Source organism: Mustela nivalis, assembly GCF_964662115.1.
Source record: "Mustela nivalis genome assembly, chromosome: 1".
Taxonomy (NCBI): domain Eukaryota; kingdom Metazoa; phylum Chordata; class Mammalia; order Carnivora; family Mustelidae; genus Mustela; species Mustela nivalis.
This window is the reverse complement of record NC_139020.1, coordinates 209,154,710-209,169,961: the sequence shown is the minus strand read 5'-3', so window position 1 is coordinate 209,169,961 and position 15,252 is coordinate 209,154,710. Positions and strand designations below refer to the sequence as shown.

Genomic DNA, 15,252 nt, shown 5'->3' with positions numbered 1-15,252 from the left:
AGGCCAGGCTTTGAATCCAGCAATCTGGCTCCTGAATGCTCTTAACCTACTACATCATGTCTCAGATTTCTTGTTGATGTGTTTCCCTGCATTTCATATGACTGCGCCTCATTCTTTTTAATGGTCGGTCACATGGGGTCTAGTTATAGATGAATTATCATTGAACTCTTCCCTATTGGTGTTTTTGCCTCTCCTATCTATCTCCAGCCTGTCCCCAGGCACCTTCTCAGTGTCCCACAGGTGCTGCACACTCAATCATAAATCGATTCAAACAGCTCATCATCCTCCTGTCGGCGCGTACTCCTGTGTCCCCAGCTAAGTGGCCATGCCAACACCCACCAGTCACCCAGGACGGAGGCAGGAGCCAGACTGAGAGGGAATAAGTTAGGTAAAGTAGGTTCCAAAGGAAGTAGAAGATGTTTGGGTCAGTGGCATAGGGAAAGGGTTAGTCTTGCAAAAGAAAAAAAAAAAAAAGGTGGGGGTATAGCTTTGGACATCTGGAGGAAACAGGTGGGAAGAGGGAGGATGGAGGAGCCAAATTTAGGCTTCTGGGTTCTTAGCTGCTCATCACCAAGGCAACCACGTTGCTACGGCAACAACTAAGGCAGCACCGCCTCTTTCAAGTTACCTCGTGGGCTGCCGTCACCTCCAAACCACCCAGACACTTCCGCACGGGGGTGCGGGCCGCTCGGAACGGTTTAAGAAGGCGGGAATTACTGCCGCAGTAGCCAATCGGATGGGGCCTGCGGCGAAGGACGCAAAGGAGGGGTCCGGACTTCTCTGAAGCTCGCCAAAGGATGTCGAGAAGGACGGGCTCCAGACCCTTCCCTACCAGTTAGGGGCCGAGTGAGGAAGGAGGCGGGATCCGGGTGAGGCGGTACGGGGGCGAGCCCCAGGTAAACTGCGGGGAGGATCCGCCCAGTCTCTCTGTTACCCAATAGAAAGCCTGAAAGCCTCTCCGGACTGGTTGGGTGCCCAATGAGCATCGTCGCCAGGCCCGGGCGCGAGGCATACCGAGCCAATCAGCGGCGGCGGTGGGCGGGCGCGGGCGGCATAGGCGGTGCGGTGGAGGCGGAGCAGGCGCTGCGGCAGGAGGGAAGATGGCGGACGAGGAGAAGCTGCCGCCCGGCTGGGAGAAGCGCATGAGCCGCAGCTCAGGTGCCGCGGGGGTCGGGGCTGGGGCGGGGCCGCGCGGGCCCGCGGAAGCAGGGCTCGAGCTCGCCCCTCGGGCGCGGCGCCGCCGCCCGATTCCCGTGGGGTCTTGGCTCCTCCGCGTCTTCCCAGGGTAACGGCCCGGGCCCGTCCCGTGGGGGCTGCGAATCTCAGGAGCGGGGATGCCGGAGGAAACTGAGGCAAGGGGCGGGGCCGGAGAGACCCAGCGCGCTGCCGGGGGCGGTAGGGGGGCGGTGAAGGGCCGGTGATCCCGCTGCACTCCCCCGGGTGATGGCTCTGGCCCTGCGGATCCGGTTGACACCTTTTGGCCTGATGCACCTGACGTCCCCGGGGAACGTCTCTGCACTCCGCTGGGCCCCGGGGGCACCCCCGGGGAAAGACACCCCAACCCCATGCTCAGGGCGTGGCCCCCAGGGTGTTCCCCGGCCTCGGGCCCACAGCCTACTCTTGCTAACGCGCCTGCCATCCCCACCCCATCTCGTGCTGAGTTGGCCGCATCTGGCCCCGTGGTCTGCCTGAGGATGGACCCTGTGCTGGAATCCCGATTTAAGGCTTATCCTCGATAATAATATATCAGTAATAGGGCACGTTCATCTCACCGCCCAGCATTGCGCCAAGTGTGTTTTAAGTGTGTTCTCTCTGAATAACCACGACTCTGGGAGGTAGGTCGTTATTACCCCCATTTTTCAGGTGGGGAGACTGAAGTCGGAAAACTTAAAGAACTCACCCAAGGTCATTCATTCCAGGGCGGGGGCTGGATTAGAGGTGTGGCTGCAGAGCCCCCTGCCCTTTGTCACCGCAGACAGTGAGAAGGGCCCAGCATCTTACCGCACTGCCTCCATAACCCATAAAAATCACAGTCACAGCAATTTCTGTTAATTGAGTGCCAGGCCCTCTGGTGAGCACTTCCCGGATAACATCACTGTTCTCCACATTAACGCTAGGAAGTTATGTCCTTAATTCTGTCACTTCACCCCCACTTTTCAGATGAGAAAACCAGGGTTCTGGGAGGCAGAGGCCGTTGCTAAGGTTTTAAGGTCAGTCCCTTGCTCAACTCTCCCCCAGCGTGCTCCAGCTCTGCTCTGTGGCCGCAATCTGCAGCACGAATCTCGTGCCCGGTTCTGGGCCCCTCCTGCCATTTCTGCTTGATTCCATCGTAGTGATTTTCCTCAGCGGTGACAGTCAGCTCTTCACGGTGCTGGGTGCGAATCATCCATGCAACCCAGGCAAAATCTCAGCCCCTGGAACGATGCCTGGGCTCTCCTGGGTCCTACTTCAGTCTTCTCGCTTGCAGCCTTCCCTCCTTCCTGCTCCTCAGGCCCTGGGTAACCTCCAGCCCCTAGGAGTGCAGGGCCCTGGGTGTGGGTTAAGAACGGAGCTTTTGTGTTTGACAACCTGGGAGTAATTCCTGCCTCCAACCACGCGTGCCTGGAGCAGAGTGTACCCTCAGGAAGCATTACCAAAGATACGGAAAGTGAGGCCTCCTTTCTGTCGTAGTAGCTGTTAGACTCCTACAGGGTCCTAGCCACTACCGTTAAGTGTGGGGAGAGCTGTGAGCTTCCTCCATCCTTAGAACGACCCTGCAGGCAGGGACTGTTGTGATCTGCATTCTACGGGTGACAAAATCCAGGCCCAGAGAGGGTAGCTCACACAGTGAGTGACAGAGGTGTCAGAGCCAGATTTGAACAGGCAGCCCGGCCGCTGGGGGGGTGCTCCACACCACTCCCTGCCTGACCCCCCACCCAGCTTTCTCTCTCCTGTCACTCTGGGATGTTTTCCTCCTTGAAATCACCAGTAACGGAATTATTACATTGTCTTATTTGCTTGTCGGCTGCCTGTCTGTCCCGACACTGAGAATGTTACTCCCTAAGGGCCTGTGGCACGTGGTGGACACTGGATTTGTTGAACGAAGGCATCCCACTGGCCAGCACCTTATCTTGGCCTCAGGGTGGTGTCCTCTGAGCAGGTCCCCGCTGAATCCCTGCCTCCCCCCTTCTCCAGGCCGGGTGTACTACTTCAATCACATCACTAACGCCAGCCAGTGGGAGCGGCCGAGTGGCAACAGCAGCAGTGGCAGCAAAAATGGACAGGGGGAGCCCACCAGGGTCCGCTGCTCACACCTGCTTGTCAAGCACAGCCAGTCACGGCGGCCCTCGTCCTGGCGGCAGGAGAAGATCACCAGGACCAAGGAGGAGGCCCTGGAGCTGATTAATGGTGAGCAGGGCTGGAAACAGGTTGGGGGAAGTTGTGGGTGGGGGGAGCGTAGAAATCACACCAGACCCTGCACCCCACAGCCAGCTCAGCCATCCGCATTGACTGACACGGAAGTGCCTAAACATGACATGAGCCTGGGCCACACAGCTCCCTGTCCTTTTTTTTTTCTGTCTGGCATCTGAGGGCGAGCCAGGTTAGACAGGAAGGACCCAGCCTTGGGGGCTGGCAGACCTGGGTTCAGGTGGTAGCTATACCCTGTAAGCTCCAGGATCTTGGGGGACCTTGGGTAAGCTCCTTAAGACTCAGTTTTCACCTCTGTAAAATGGGCATTTTCACATACCTGCCCCTGAGGCCCAGGTGAGAGTGTTTGGTCCCAGTAGCCCTCAGTCAGTGGGAGCTGTTGTTGATGGCAATGTCATCCAGCGGGTTCTGGAACACATAGGGTGGGTCGGGAGCGAGATTGGAAAATTAGCAACGTAGAACTTGCTAGCAGAGTCAGTGAATTACTTCTGCCCTGACAAAGGAAGCTGTTCCTGTCTCTGCTCTGTGTTTCCTCCAGAGCCTAGAGCACTGGTGAGTACACAAACCTTTTCTTTAAGAAGGTCAGACAATAAATAAGTTAGATTTTGTAGGCCGTACGCCGTACAGGTCTGCTTTGTAATTGATAGCAGCCCGAGATAATATGTACACAAGCAGGTGTGTCAGTAAAACTTTATGCAAACAGCAGCATTTAGTTCATTATGGCCGTCAGTTACAGAACCCTGTTATAGAGCCGCCTAGCATGGCCACCACTACCTACATGGGGCTGTTTCCATTTAAATTAATTAAAACTAAGGCCTGTTAGAGATGGGTTCCTCACACTGCTGTACTTGCAGTGCTCAGTAGCCACATGGGGCGAGCGGCTGTCATCTTCACGCAGATTTAAAACACTTCCACCCTTACAGGAAGTTCTGTGGGACAAGGCTGGTCTGGATCTCATTGTGGTGTCCCCATTCAGGCTCTGCCACCACAGACCCCCAGACCTCTCCTGGGCTGCTTTTTTTTTTTTTTAAGAAATTTTACTTATTTGACAGACAATGATCACAAGTAGGCAGAGAGGCAGGCAGAGAGAGAGGAGGAAGCAGGCTCCCTGCTGAGCAGAGAGCCTGATGCAGGGCTCGATCCCAGGACCCTGAGATCATGACCCAAGCCGAAGGTAGAGGCTTAACCCATTGAGCCACCCAGGTGCCCCAGAAGTTGTGTTTTGATAGTAGGACCTACACCCCATAGGGTAGTTGTGAAGACTCTGACCCAGGGCAGTAAAGCGTGAATAACAGTTCTGGTGTCTAGTAAAAGTTCTCGAATTGCTAGCGGTCATGATGATTGTTGCTAGGAGCACAGGCCTGGCAAAGTGCACACTTGGTCAGTACTGACTGTTGTTCTACTGGTCCAGTTATCGCTTGGTCCAGGATTTGGCCTCCAGGATATTACTTACACCCACCCACAGCACCACCCCCCCACCCCCGTACAATGTCTGGCCCCTGCAAGCCTCACACCTCGCTGTTATAAAGAGGAACAGAGTTCACATACAGATCCGGAAGGCAGATTAAAGAGCTCACCTCATGAGCTCCGTGAGGACAGGGACTGGCTCTCTTCCCTCCATAGTCCCACCGCTCTACACACAGCCTGGCCTGCCACCAGTGCTCACAGCCTTGTTTCAGGAACCAGCAGGAAGCGAGGATTCCTAGCAGAGAAAGTGGCACAAGTAAAGGCATGGGGCAAGGCCATAGCCAGGACTCAGGAAGGCCATGTAGGGGGACTGCGATGGGATGAGAGCCTTCAAGGGCACGTCCCAGCAAGGTTAAGGGGACCCCTGAGTGAGGCGAAGGCACTTTGCTCTCAGGAAAGAGCTGTGTGGCTGGAGTGTGAAGGGCCAGGGACACTGGAAGGCCCAGAGCCCAGGCCGGGAGGGTCTGTCAGTGAGCAATGAGGGGGTTCTGGCTGTCCCAGGGGAGGAGGAGGAAGTGAGTGGGGAAAGCCCAGAGAATCACACGGTGACTTGGGTCTTCCCAGCTCAAGTGGTCCCTGTTCTGAGGCTTTGGGACCCACAAGAATGGGCAAAAGGCAAGAGACACTTGGAGACTGAGTGGTAAGAGGTGCCGTCGCTGCTGGAGGGGACTTGGGAAGAGGCGCAGTCTGGGGAGGGACTCATTAAGTCTGAGGGGTCCAAGGAAGAGCCGTTGGGGGGCGACTGGGAAAGAGTCTAGATTCAGCAGAGCAGCCAGGCCAGAGATGGAGACCTTTGGGACAGTCTTGGCAAGAGATGGCCGGAGGCTGAGGCAGGAGGGCACGGGGAGATCTGAGCATGGTGGTCAGGCCACGGGGACCGCCTGGGAGGGGCCGGTGAGAGTGCCTCCCCGTCTTCAGGATGGACGGGGTGTGCTCTTGCTGGGCTGACGCTGTGGCAAGTGCCGAGGTCAGCTTAGGTCTTGGAGATTGAGGATCGGGGAGGTGCTCCCGGGAGCATCAGGTGCCGGGGCCTAACCTAGGTCAGTGCAGACTCGGGCATGTTAGCAGCGGCTGGACACAGGGGCTGTGCAGATGGCCTGGGGAGAGCTGTGAGAGGACGTGCAGGTACAGGCAGTGCTGCCCGAGGGGCCACGGAGGGGTGAGGGGAGCAGATGCCGGAGAGGTCCGGAGGCAGAATCAGGACTGGGTAGCGGGTTAGCTGGGCGGGGCGGGGTGAGGTCAGAACTCGTGAGACTCCTCCTGCAGTCACACACAGACGGAGCCTGTGCCAGCCATGTGGCCCTGGGCAAGTGTCTCAGAGCCTTCCTTGGCTGCATCATCACAGGGGCAGGATGGCCGTGAGATGAGGGGCCGGCCAGCGGAGCAGTGGGCTCCATGCCAGGCTCTTGGTGTCTACATGGGGACCCCAGGCATTCAGGCATGTGTGGTTGGTGGCCAAGGTCAGGACAGTGCATCTGCTGAAAGAGCTCTGGGCAGCTTGATGGGCTCCACATATAGACCATCCGGTGACCTTGGCCTTTTTACTCAGTGTCTTGAGGTGGGGCTGGGGCCCCTCAGGGGTCATTAGGTGGCTCAGTGAGACAGCCCAGGCCACGGTGTGCCTCATAACCGGACGCTCGTGTGCTCGGTCGGCAAGGTGGGGGCGTCCAGGCTCGATGTTCTCTTCCATGAAAGAGGATGTTCCCTCTGTCCTGGGCTTGTTCTGGGCAATCAAAAGATCAGGCTTGGGGCTCGAATCTCATCAGTACCCAGTTAGGTCCAGTTCTCCCCATTGCCCCGAGGGGACAGGCTGCCTGCGGTAAGAGCCAGCGCGTCTGCGTTTTCTGCTGAGGTTCCTTTTCCTCTGCAGCTGCTGGGCTGCGGCCAGGCCCTGTCAGGGATCTGAGGACCAGCTGCCTGTCATTGCCAGTGTCCTTGCCTAAGGAGGCCAGGCTGTGGAGAAGCCCTCTCCACCTGTTCCCCATCCCTCCACCCGCATGTGCTCAGGGCCTGAGGGTCCCAGGGAGGCCCCAGGGCAAGGAGCAGCTCCTCAGCACACAGCCATGCCCAGGACTTGAGGGTCCCAGGGAGGCAGCAATCCCTCAGACATACCCATACCCAGGGTCTGAGGGTCAGTGAGCACTTTTGGCCTAGTGTCCCCACCCAAGGTCTGGGAGTCCCTTCCAGACTGCTGGCTTCAGGCTGGGTCTCTGGTCTCTGTGGGCCCCTCCCCCTGGATCTTGGGTGTTCTAGGACAGCAGATTAATCCCGTCACCTTTTTCTCTGTCTGGGCCCCTTCCCTAGTTTGTCTCTAAATCTTTTTAGGGGTGCTTGGGTGACCCAGTTGGTTAAGCACCCAACTCTTGATTTCAGTTCAGGTCATGATCTCAGGGTTGTGAGATCGAGCCCCACATTGGGCTCTGCCCTGGGGCATGGAGCCTGCTTAGGATTCTCTCTCCCTCTCCCTCTGTGCCTCCCTTCCTTTAAAAAAAAAAAATAGAGTCAGAGACCACCCCCTTTGTTTACTCACTTTCCCCTAAATAACTGTGGTGCATTCACTCAGGGCTCTGTACAGAATACCATGGGCTGGGTGTCTATTTGCCACAGTTCTGGGGCTGGAAGTCTGAGATGAAGGTTCTGGTGAAGACGCTCTTTCTGGCTTGTGGAAGGTTCTGGTGAAGACGCTGCCTTCTCACTGTGTGCTCGTCTGGGCTTTCCTTGGTGTGCGCACATGGGGAATCATGGGGAATGAGCCACAGAGCTCTCCAGGATCTCTTCTTGTAAGGACACTAATCCTGTGGGATCAGGGGCCTCCATTATGACTTCATTTAACCCTGATCACTTGTGTGAAGGCCCCACTCCAAAAACAGGCACATTGGGGATTGAGGCTTCTAAGTATGAATTTGGGGGGACACAGTTCAGTCCATAATGTAGGGACGGACAGCTGGTAACTCTCAGGAGCTTGCTCTTGTGCCAGCAGGAACAACCCCTCCTGGGAGCCTTCCAAGGTGGGAGCTGCTATCATTAGCCCATTTTACAGGCCTGGCAAATAAGCCTCCGAGAGGCAGTCAGCCACCAGGGTCATGGAGCTCAGGAGGGGTAGACCTGAGGTCCGAATGCGGCATCGGTGGCCTGGAGTTTGCCTTTCTCAGCCTCAGAGACACACTGAGCAGGCCAGCCTGTGATCTGACCACAGGTGCCCTTTTGTCATTCAGCCAGTTTCAGGGTCTCCTGAGCTCCCTGAAGCAGGTGGGAGTTCCCTGCTTCAGACTGGGAGCTCCTTGAGAGGCCGCCCCCGGGTCTGCCTCCCTCATCCGGAGCTCCATTGGATGGGCGCTGTCTTGGTGAGGGGAGCAGGCAGGCCAGGGTGTTGTGGGGGCGGAGTATCTGGTAGGTGCTTCCCTTTTCTCCCCCTCTTGAGCCTTCTGATCTGAGGTGCACGGAGGAAAAACGAGGTTTCAGCGTTCCTGCCTAAAGAGCGGAGGGGTGGATGCCTCCCCCTCCTTCCCCGTGCCCTGTTTCTGTCTCATTTATTGATGGATTCCTTCAGCATTCGCGAGCACCTGTTCTGTGCACGGAGCTGGGTGCTGGGAACACAGCCATGACCAAGGCCAGCCGGCCCTGCCATCCCAGCGCGAGGCGGGTGACAGACACACAGACCGGGCACGGGCAAATGCAGGGAGGCACCTCACACAGCAGTCTGGGGAAAGGCTCCCGGGTGAGGCCAGAGGACGGGTGAGGCCAGAGGACGTCGCATGAGCTTCCTGCGGGAAGAAACCATTAAGCAGTGGCCTCAAGGTGGTGGGAGCAGGGCGGGGCTGGGAGAGATGTCCCCAGGGGATGGGGGAATCCTGAGCCAAGGGGACGCACAGGGGTCTGAAGCTCCCCTTGCATCTTGGCTTGTGGCCAGCCTGCTGAAAATCAGCTTCTAGAAAGGAGAGATCAGAACGGAGTGAGGTGTTTTGTTTTTAATCACTTGAGGATCCTACCCAAGCAGAAAGTTTCCCGAGAGTTGGCTGGTCAGAGGAAGATTTGGGTGCTGTGAACCATGGCGGGCAAAAGCTTGGCTTTTATTTGATTTTTAGGCTGATACCTGTGTACCTGGGCTAGGCCATCTAGTCTCAGGGTCCCTGCTGCCCCTCTGTCCCCGCTCCTAGAGCCTGGCCTGGTGGGGCGCGGGCGGGGCTCGGGGCGCCGCCGGTGCTGGGCATGCGCGGACAGGGACAGTGGACCGGGACCGAGGGGAACCCTATGTGCTCAGGATTCTCCAGCCCGCGAACCGAGGTCCAGACAGAAGGGAGAGGAGGAGGAATCTCGAGGCTTCCCAGGTGAGGCGGAGAGACGGCCAGAAGTCCAAGGAGTGGAGATGGGGGGTATCTTAATGACGTCCGCCTCAGGGTGGATCACGGGTGGGTGCAGCTGGCACAGCGGGGGCCGCCGAGCAGCCCCAGCGGCGCATGACAGGCAGACATCACCGCTGCCCGCAGAGGGCGGGGCTTGTGTCGCGCTGGCGAGCCTTTCTGGCCAAGCAGCCGATCACACTGATGCCCAGACCAGGGTGAGCCCTACAGGCAAGGGGGCCCCAGGATGGGCACATCACCCAGACACAGGGGGAACCTTCCCACTGAGATGTGCAGCCCTCATGGAAGGGAGAACTGTGACAGCGAGTGTCATCTCTCAAGGTCTCCGTGCCAGGCGCTGTGCTGCGTGTCCCTGTGGCCTGCTGGCAGGGGACTAATGGTTCAGAGGCAAAGGGATGGTCAGGACAGGACAGGAGTGACGGGAACTTGGGGAATGCGGGGGTGAGGGGGCCAGCCGTGGAAGCAACCAAGCAGATCAGACACCAGGATGCTGGTCGCTGCTGTGTCGTGCATGGTTGTCGTCATGGTTTGCTGTTCATGTGTGGTCCTTGCAAGGTTTGCACTAGCTCAGCATCCGGCAGATGACCTGACTGGGTGTCTGGGCCTCAGAGCACAGGTGGATTAGCCAGCAGTGTCCCTGTGGTGCTCAGACAGGAGCAGTGGACGGAAGTGTCACAGAGGTGTTGAGAAGCCCACCGGCGGGTGTGACAGGAAGAGCCACACGTTCAGTGTGGCTGGGTGGGTGTGCGGAATGTCCCCGGGAAAGTAGCTGCCTGGGAAGCCATGAGGGACCAGCTCGGGGTGAGGGGCCATTCTGGTGGTCGGGAACTGGGTGTCCTGGGAGCCCACCCAGTGGCTGCCCCGGTGGGCACAGGGACAAGACCAGTGAGAATGGTATTCGTGTGCTGGGCAGCTGGTTGGAGCAGGACGGGGAGTACTTAGGGGAAGAACCGATGGGTTCTGGCTCCAAGGGCTCCTGCCTGAACTCCAGAGCGAGTGGGGGCTCTTCTCCACCAGGCACACACAGTCCTCCTGCGCGCTTTGCTCCCCACGTGCTACCCCTGACCTCCGTCGTCCCCCAGGGAGAATCGGTCCCCAACAGGGCAGTTTGTGCCACACAGAGGGTGAAGCCAGTGTGATGCCAGCAGAGCCTTTTCGGGCAGCTGGGAGAAGAACTGTCAGCTGCTTCTGGGGCCACGGCCCATGGGAGTGACAGGTGTCCTACCTAAGCTGCCTCGTGGTCTCCTCAGGACACCCCAGGAAGCAGCCTAGGCCTTCCTCCCAGTTTCTGTAATGTTGGACAGCTGAGGCCCAGGGGCTGAGAATTCAGCTGACACTCCTGCCTTTCTCCTAGAAGCCTCTAGAAAATTTCCCCATCACCGCTCTGGGGATCTTGGTGGGGGCCCTGGGTCCCAGCATCCCTCTTCAGTGTCTGCCCTGCCTTCTGTTCTCCTCCCCAGCAGGGCCTGGAAGTAGATTTTTTCCCCCAAAATATGTGTTGGGGGGTGTGCTGTGAACATGCTCTCTTCATGTTATGTTGGTGGGGAGCAGCAGGGGTGATGGGGGGGGCTGGAGGAATGGGTGTGAGACCAGCACTGAGGCCACCGCGGGGTCAGGTGTACCCGCATGTTGGGGGGGGGCAGCATTTGTGGACGTGTGTGAGGCGAGTGTTCACACGTGCGCATGGGCAGAGTCGGGCAGGGTTGCACGCCTTCCTTCCGAGTGAAGAGCCGTCCTCCACTTGGAGCCCTGCACCCCGTCCTGCCTGCTTTTGATGCTACGTCTCCCTGTATGTCCCCATGTCATGTGTGTCCACAGGCTACATCCAGAAGATCAAGTCAGGAGAGGAAGACTTTGAATCTCTGGCCTCACAGTTCAGCGACTGCAGCTCGGCCAAGGCCAGGGGAGACCTGGGTGCCTTCAGCAGAGGTGCGCGAGGAGCGGGCCCTACCTAGCTTTAGCGGAGCCTCTGTCCCATTAGTTGCGAGGGACAGCCCTGGCTACGCAGGCGTTTAGGGTCCACTAGGTGGCAGCACAGTCCTGCAAGCGTCAGAGGGACTTGCCCTGCTTTGGCAGGGGGGCGGCGAGGGGAGGGGGAATGCTGCAGAGCCTGCTGCCCGGTGTCCTTCCCTCCTGCGGTGGGGAGTGGGTCTGAGGGTCTCTCTGTGCAGTTGTTCCCAGCACAGACCCAGCAAAACAGGTACTGGCTGCCATTTGTCCCTCCTCAGGTTGAGGGGTATAAGGCTGGGTCCCCGGAGAGCCCTGGGGCCTGTCCCTAGGAATGCCCCTCCCAGCGCCACCCTCCGGAGCGGGGACAGCAGTGGGGAGGAGAGAGTTCAGCTCAGCGGCCCTGAGTGTAGGCCTCTGGCTCGGTCAGTGAGAAGGGAGGAGCAGGAGCGGATCAGGCCACCTCCTCCTCCTCTCCCTCCTCCACCGCCTCCATCCTGGGGTCTGCAGAGCATCAGGGAGGGGCCCAGGATGGGGTGAGGAGGGCGGGGAGAGCTGGCAGAGGCAGGCGGACGGATGATGCGGCAGGGGCTGCCACCCGGGGCCTTGGGAGGCGAGTTCATCACTGAAATGTGCCTCCCGAGTGCGCGGCGGTGGCAGCCGCTCTGCCTGCCATCCCTCATGCTGTCCCTGGGCTTCCTGGGGCCGCCTTAATGGCTCTGCCGCCCCACTGACAGGGCCATAAACCGCATGACAAATGAGCGTGGGGCTCCGCGCAGGTGGGAGCCCCATCTGCCCGCCCCACCCAGGCTTGGCCTGTGGCCGAGCCTTGACCCCCACGCGCCACCCCTGCCGCTTCTCCAGGTCAGATGCAGAAGCCATTCGAAGATGCCTCCTTTGCCCTGCGGACGGGGGAGATGAGCGGCCCCGTGTTCACGGACTCCGGCATCCATATCATCCTACGCACGGAGTGAGGGCTCTGGGTGGCTTAGGCCTGGCCTGCAGGGGCGGGTGGGGCGGAACGGGGGTGGCTGGGCCCACAGACTCTGCTCCCTGCTGTCGGCTGGCCAGCGGGTGCCCCTCCCTGCTGACGTCACAGTATTTATTGTTCCCAAAATGGCTGAGGGGAGCGCTTCGCCCTTGGGGGTCCCCCTCTGCCCCCAGCTGGGGCTGTCCCTGCCAGACTCTTCTCCCCTTTAGGAATTGACTTCAGAAGGGCAGGTGGGTGGGGAGGCTCCCGGACAGAAGGGGTGGGGATCACCTGTCCCAGAGAGAAGGCCTCGTCAGCTGAGCTGCCCCCTGTGTCCCTCCTCGCCACCCAGGTCCAGGACGGGGGCAGGACGGCCTTGTTTCTGGTTATGCTCTATTCCTCTGTTCAGCTGCAAAAAGCAAATGATCCACGTGGGGCCCAGGCTGCCCACCACCTCGGGGCCCTCACTGGGGGGCAGTGCAGCCCCCTACGCACCCTCGATTAAACTTGGAACCACTACTGTGCTGTCCTGTGTCTCGTTGCCGCCCTGAAGTGAGGGGGGAGCTGTCAGGGGCCACCATCTTCTACTATCTCTAGCGTCCCAAGTATCCAAGCTGCATTTCATCCCTGAGAAGCCCCCCTTCATCCTGGGCCCGGGGTGGAGGTGGGGGGGTCCCAGCAGGGAAGTGGGGCACCAGTGTCTGTGGTCCTCAAACTTGGGTGTTTAAGAATGTTCTAGAATGCAGGGGCAGTGCCCTGGCCTCTCCTCACATATCTGGATTCAGTGGGTCAGGGTGGAGCTGGGGATCTGCAGGGGATCCTTGGCAGGACAGACCACAGCCCCCCCGGCCCTGGCTGTCCTCTGCGTGCCCACACACCCCCACAAGCCACTCCCAGCTAGAACAAATGACACCCAGCACCCTGAGGCCTGCTTTCCTATTACCACAAATGTTTCTGGCAGGTTGTTCCTGGGTCCTGCCTCCTTCTCAGGTGCTGTTAACCTTAGCAACAGGGGACCAGCCACGAAGGGAGTGGGCTACTCCTGTGTGGCCTGTGGGTGTGCCCCACCTGCTTTCTGTCACCTCCTCACTGGCTACCTCTGTGCCGGGGCCTGGGGCAGAGCCCCAGCTGAATCAAAAGGTTTATGGGCTTAGCCCAGTCTGCTCCCCCTCATTTAATGGGAACCAGCCCAGATTGGGGGCGGGGGCATGCAGGCCAGCAGGGCTTGGGACCTGAACAAAAGAAGCCTGCCCAGCCCCACCTCAAGGGAGGCCTCTAGGGCTGCCTTGTAACAGTCACCTGGGCCAGCTCCCATCTGGCTGGTTTCTAGAGCAGTCGCCGTCTGCTTGCTGCCTGCCAGAGTGTATGTCATTAGGAAGGTTTAATGGGCTGCTTCTCCACTCTGGCAGGCTGGAGGGGGAGCTGCGGGCTGACTGCACCTCCAGACGGTATCCCCCATCACCGGTGGGGGCCCGCAGCACCAACAGTTCTGTGGGGTCAGGGAGTGATCACACTCCTCCTGACCCCCGGAGCCTCTGGGATGGAGCAGAAACGAAGGGAGTGGACAGGGGCACGGTGACGCTGCTGGGGAGCGTGGTATGTTTTCCTGTGTGAGGCTGGCAGGGAAATGGTCTTTGTGGCATTCTCTGTCACCTTGGGCATCCAGGCGCGTGTGTGTGTGTGTGTGTGTGTGTGTGTGCGCGCGCGCACACATCTCCACCAGCACCTAAGCATGCCTGTGGCCATGGGACTCTCGTTATCCCTAGGTGTGTGTCCTGTGTGACACTAGGGAGTCCCCGCGACCGCCTCCATGCACGGACCTCCTTTGTCTAGCTATGCAGCCGCCAAACCCAGTCAGTAGATGTGCCCCCAAGTGCACTCAGCCTAAGCGTGGCTCATGGTTAAGTAGCTGCGGCTTCCCTCACCTGCTCCACACGCCCACCCCCCACCTGCCTCCTGCCTGGAGGTGGGGTCGTAAATCCCAGGCCTTCTGGATGGTGACATGCACCGCTGTGCAGTCTTCCCACCTGTCCCCTTGGTCTGGCATTCCCCAGCCCAAAATGCCCCGGGGGTGGGGACCATTTCCAAAGTTCTGCCAAGGGCACCAGCTCAGGCCTCTGCGGCCACACATGGTTCCTAAGATGGGTCACCTCAACTTGGGGTAACCCAGGCACTGCCACGGGATGGGCTATGACACTTCCCACTGTAGTCGGGCACACGTCCACAAGGGAGCCCATCAGGGCCAGCGGCCGGCAGCCAAAGGTGCACAGGGATCCTGGCCTGGGTCGGGGATGGACAGTTACTCTTCCCGCCCATCCCTGGTTGAAAGAAAAGCCACAAACGTAAAAGCCTAAGGGGCACAGGGCCTGCCTGTGTGTGAGAGAGAGAGAGGGCTGTTCTGATGCCAAGTGCTTGGCATCTGCTGGGGGACCGGCGTGCAGAGGTGACACGGACACCCACAGCCAGCCCTGGGTTCTGTGCGAGTCTCCAAGGCTGGGAGTGTTTTGAAAGGACAGAGACAGTGGAACTCAGCAGCCCTTGGTCCCCAGCCCTACTTTGGGAGTAGGAGAGACCAGTGAACTACTCTCCACCCGCACCAGGCTCATTTGGGGGATTTGCCTGCAAATAAACACATAGGAGGGCTGGACTGCAGAGGTCCTAAGTGGCCCCCAACTCTCTGCCTTTTTTTTTCTTAAAGCAGGTACAAAGTGCCTCAATGGGCTTATCTGGGAATCAGTTCTTTTTCAATGTCAAACTTGTTAATTTAAATGGAAATTAATTGCTTTTCTTGAAGATTTCTTTAAAAATTGGTTTTAAATGAGTGCATTAGGCAGTCACATTTATTATTCATTGGTTTCATTTGCAGTATGGCCCCATGTCCCGAGTTCCCGGAGATGCCAGCACGGAGCTGAGATGATTTAATCAGAGAAGCCATTAATTAGAGATGGGCGGGGGGGGGGGATGGTAGCTCCCAGAAGAGCTGGTTTGGCTTCCTCAGTGGTCTCAGTGGGGTGGGATCTAGGCCCCTGGGGCTCTTAACATAATATTCTTCTCCAGACAGACTGATCAGGGGCCATGTGGTGGGACGAGCACCGGGGG

General features: G+C 58.7%; 1 protein-coding gene across 1 annotated transcript; it reads left to right on the top strand.

The window, feature by feature from the left end:
- Positions 1-730: 730 nt before the first annotated feature.
- PIN1 (peptidylprolyl cis/trans isomerase, NIMA-interacting 1) lies at positions 731-12,672 on the top strand. Its single transcript, XM_082732104.1, has 4 exons — positions 731-1,158; positions 3,175-3,387; positions 11,055-11,165; positions 12,048-12,672. The coding sequence occupies exons 1-4, from the start codon at positions 1,101-1,103 to the stop codon at positions 12,155-12,157; spliced, it is 492 nt and encodes a 163-aa protein (XP_082588230.1). The 5' UTR covers positions 731-1,100; the 3' UTR covers positions 12,158-12,672.
- The last annotated feature ends 2,580 nt before the right edge of the window (positions 12,673-15,252 follow it).

What these genes read in the sequence shown, in the direction of transcription:
- PIN1 (XM_082732104.1), top strand. Translation starts at nt 1,101, where the DNA reads ATGGCGGACGAGGAGAAGCTGCCGCCCGGCTGGGAGAAGCGCATGAGC. An exon ending in GGCCCTGGAGCTGATTAATG is followed by an intron (nt 3,388 to 11,054) that starts GTGAGCAGGGCT and finishes GTGTGTCCACAG; the next exon opens with GCTACATCCAGAAGATCAAG. An exon ending in CCTGGGTGCCTTCAGCAGAG is followed by an intron (nt 11,166 to 12,047) that starts GTGCGCGAGGAG and finishes CCGCTTCTCCAG; the next exon opens with GTCAGATGCAGAAGCCATTC.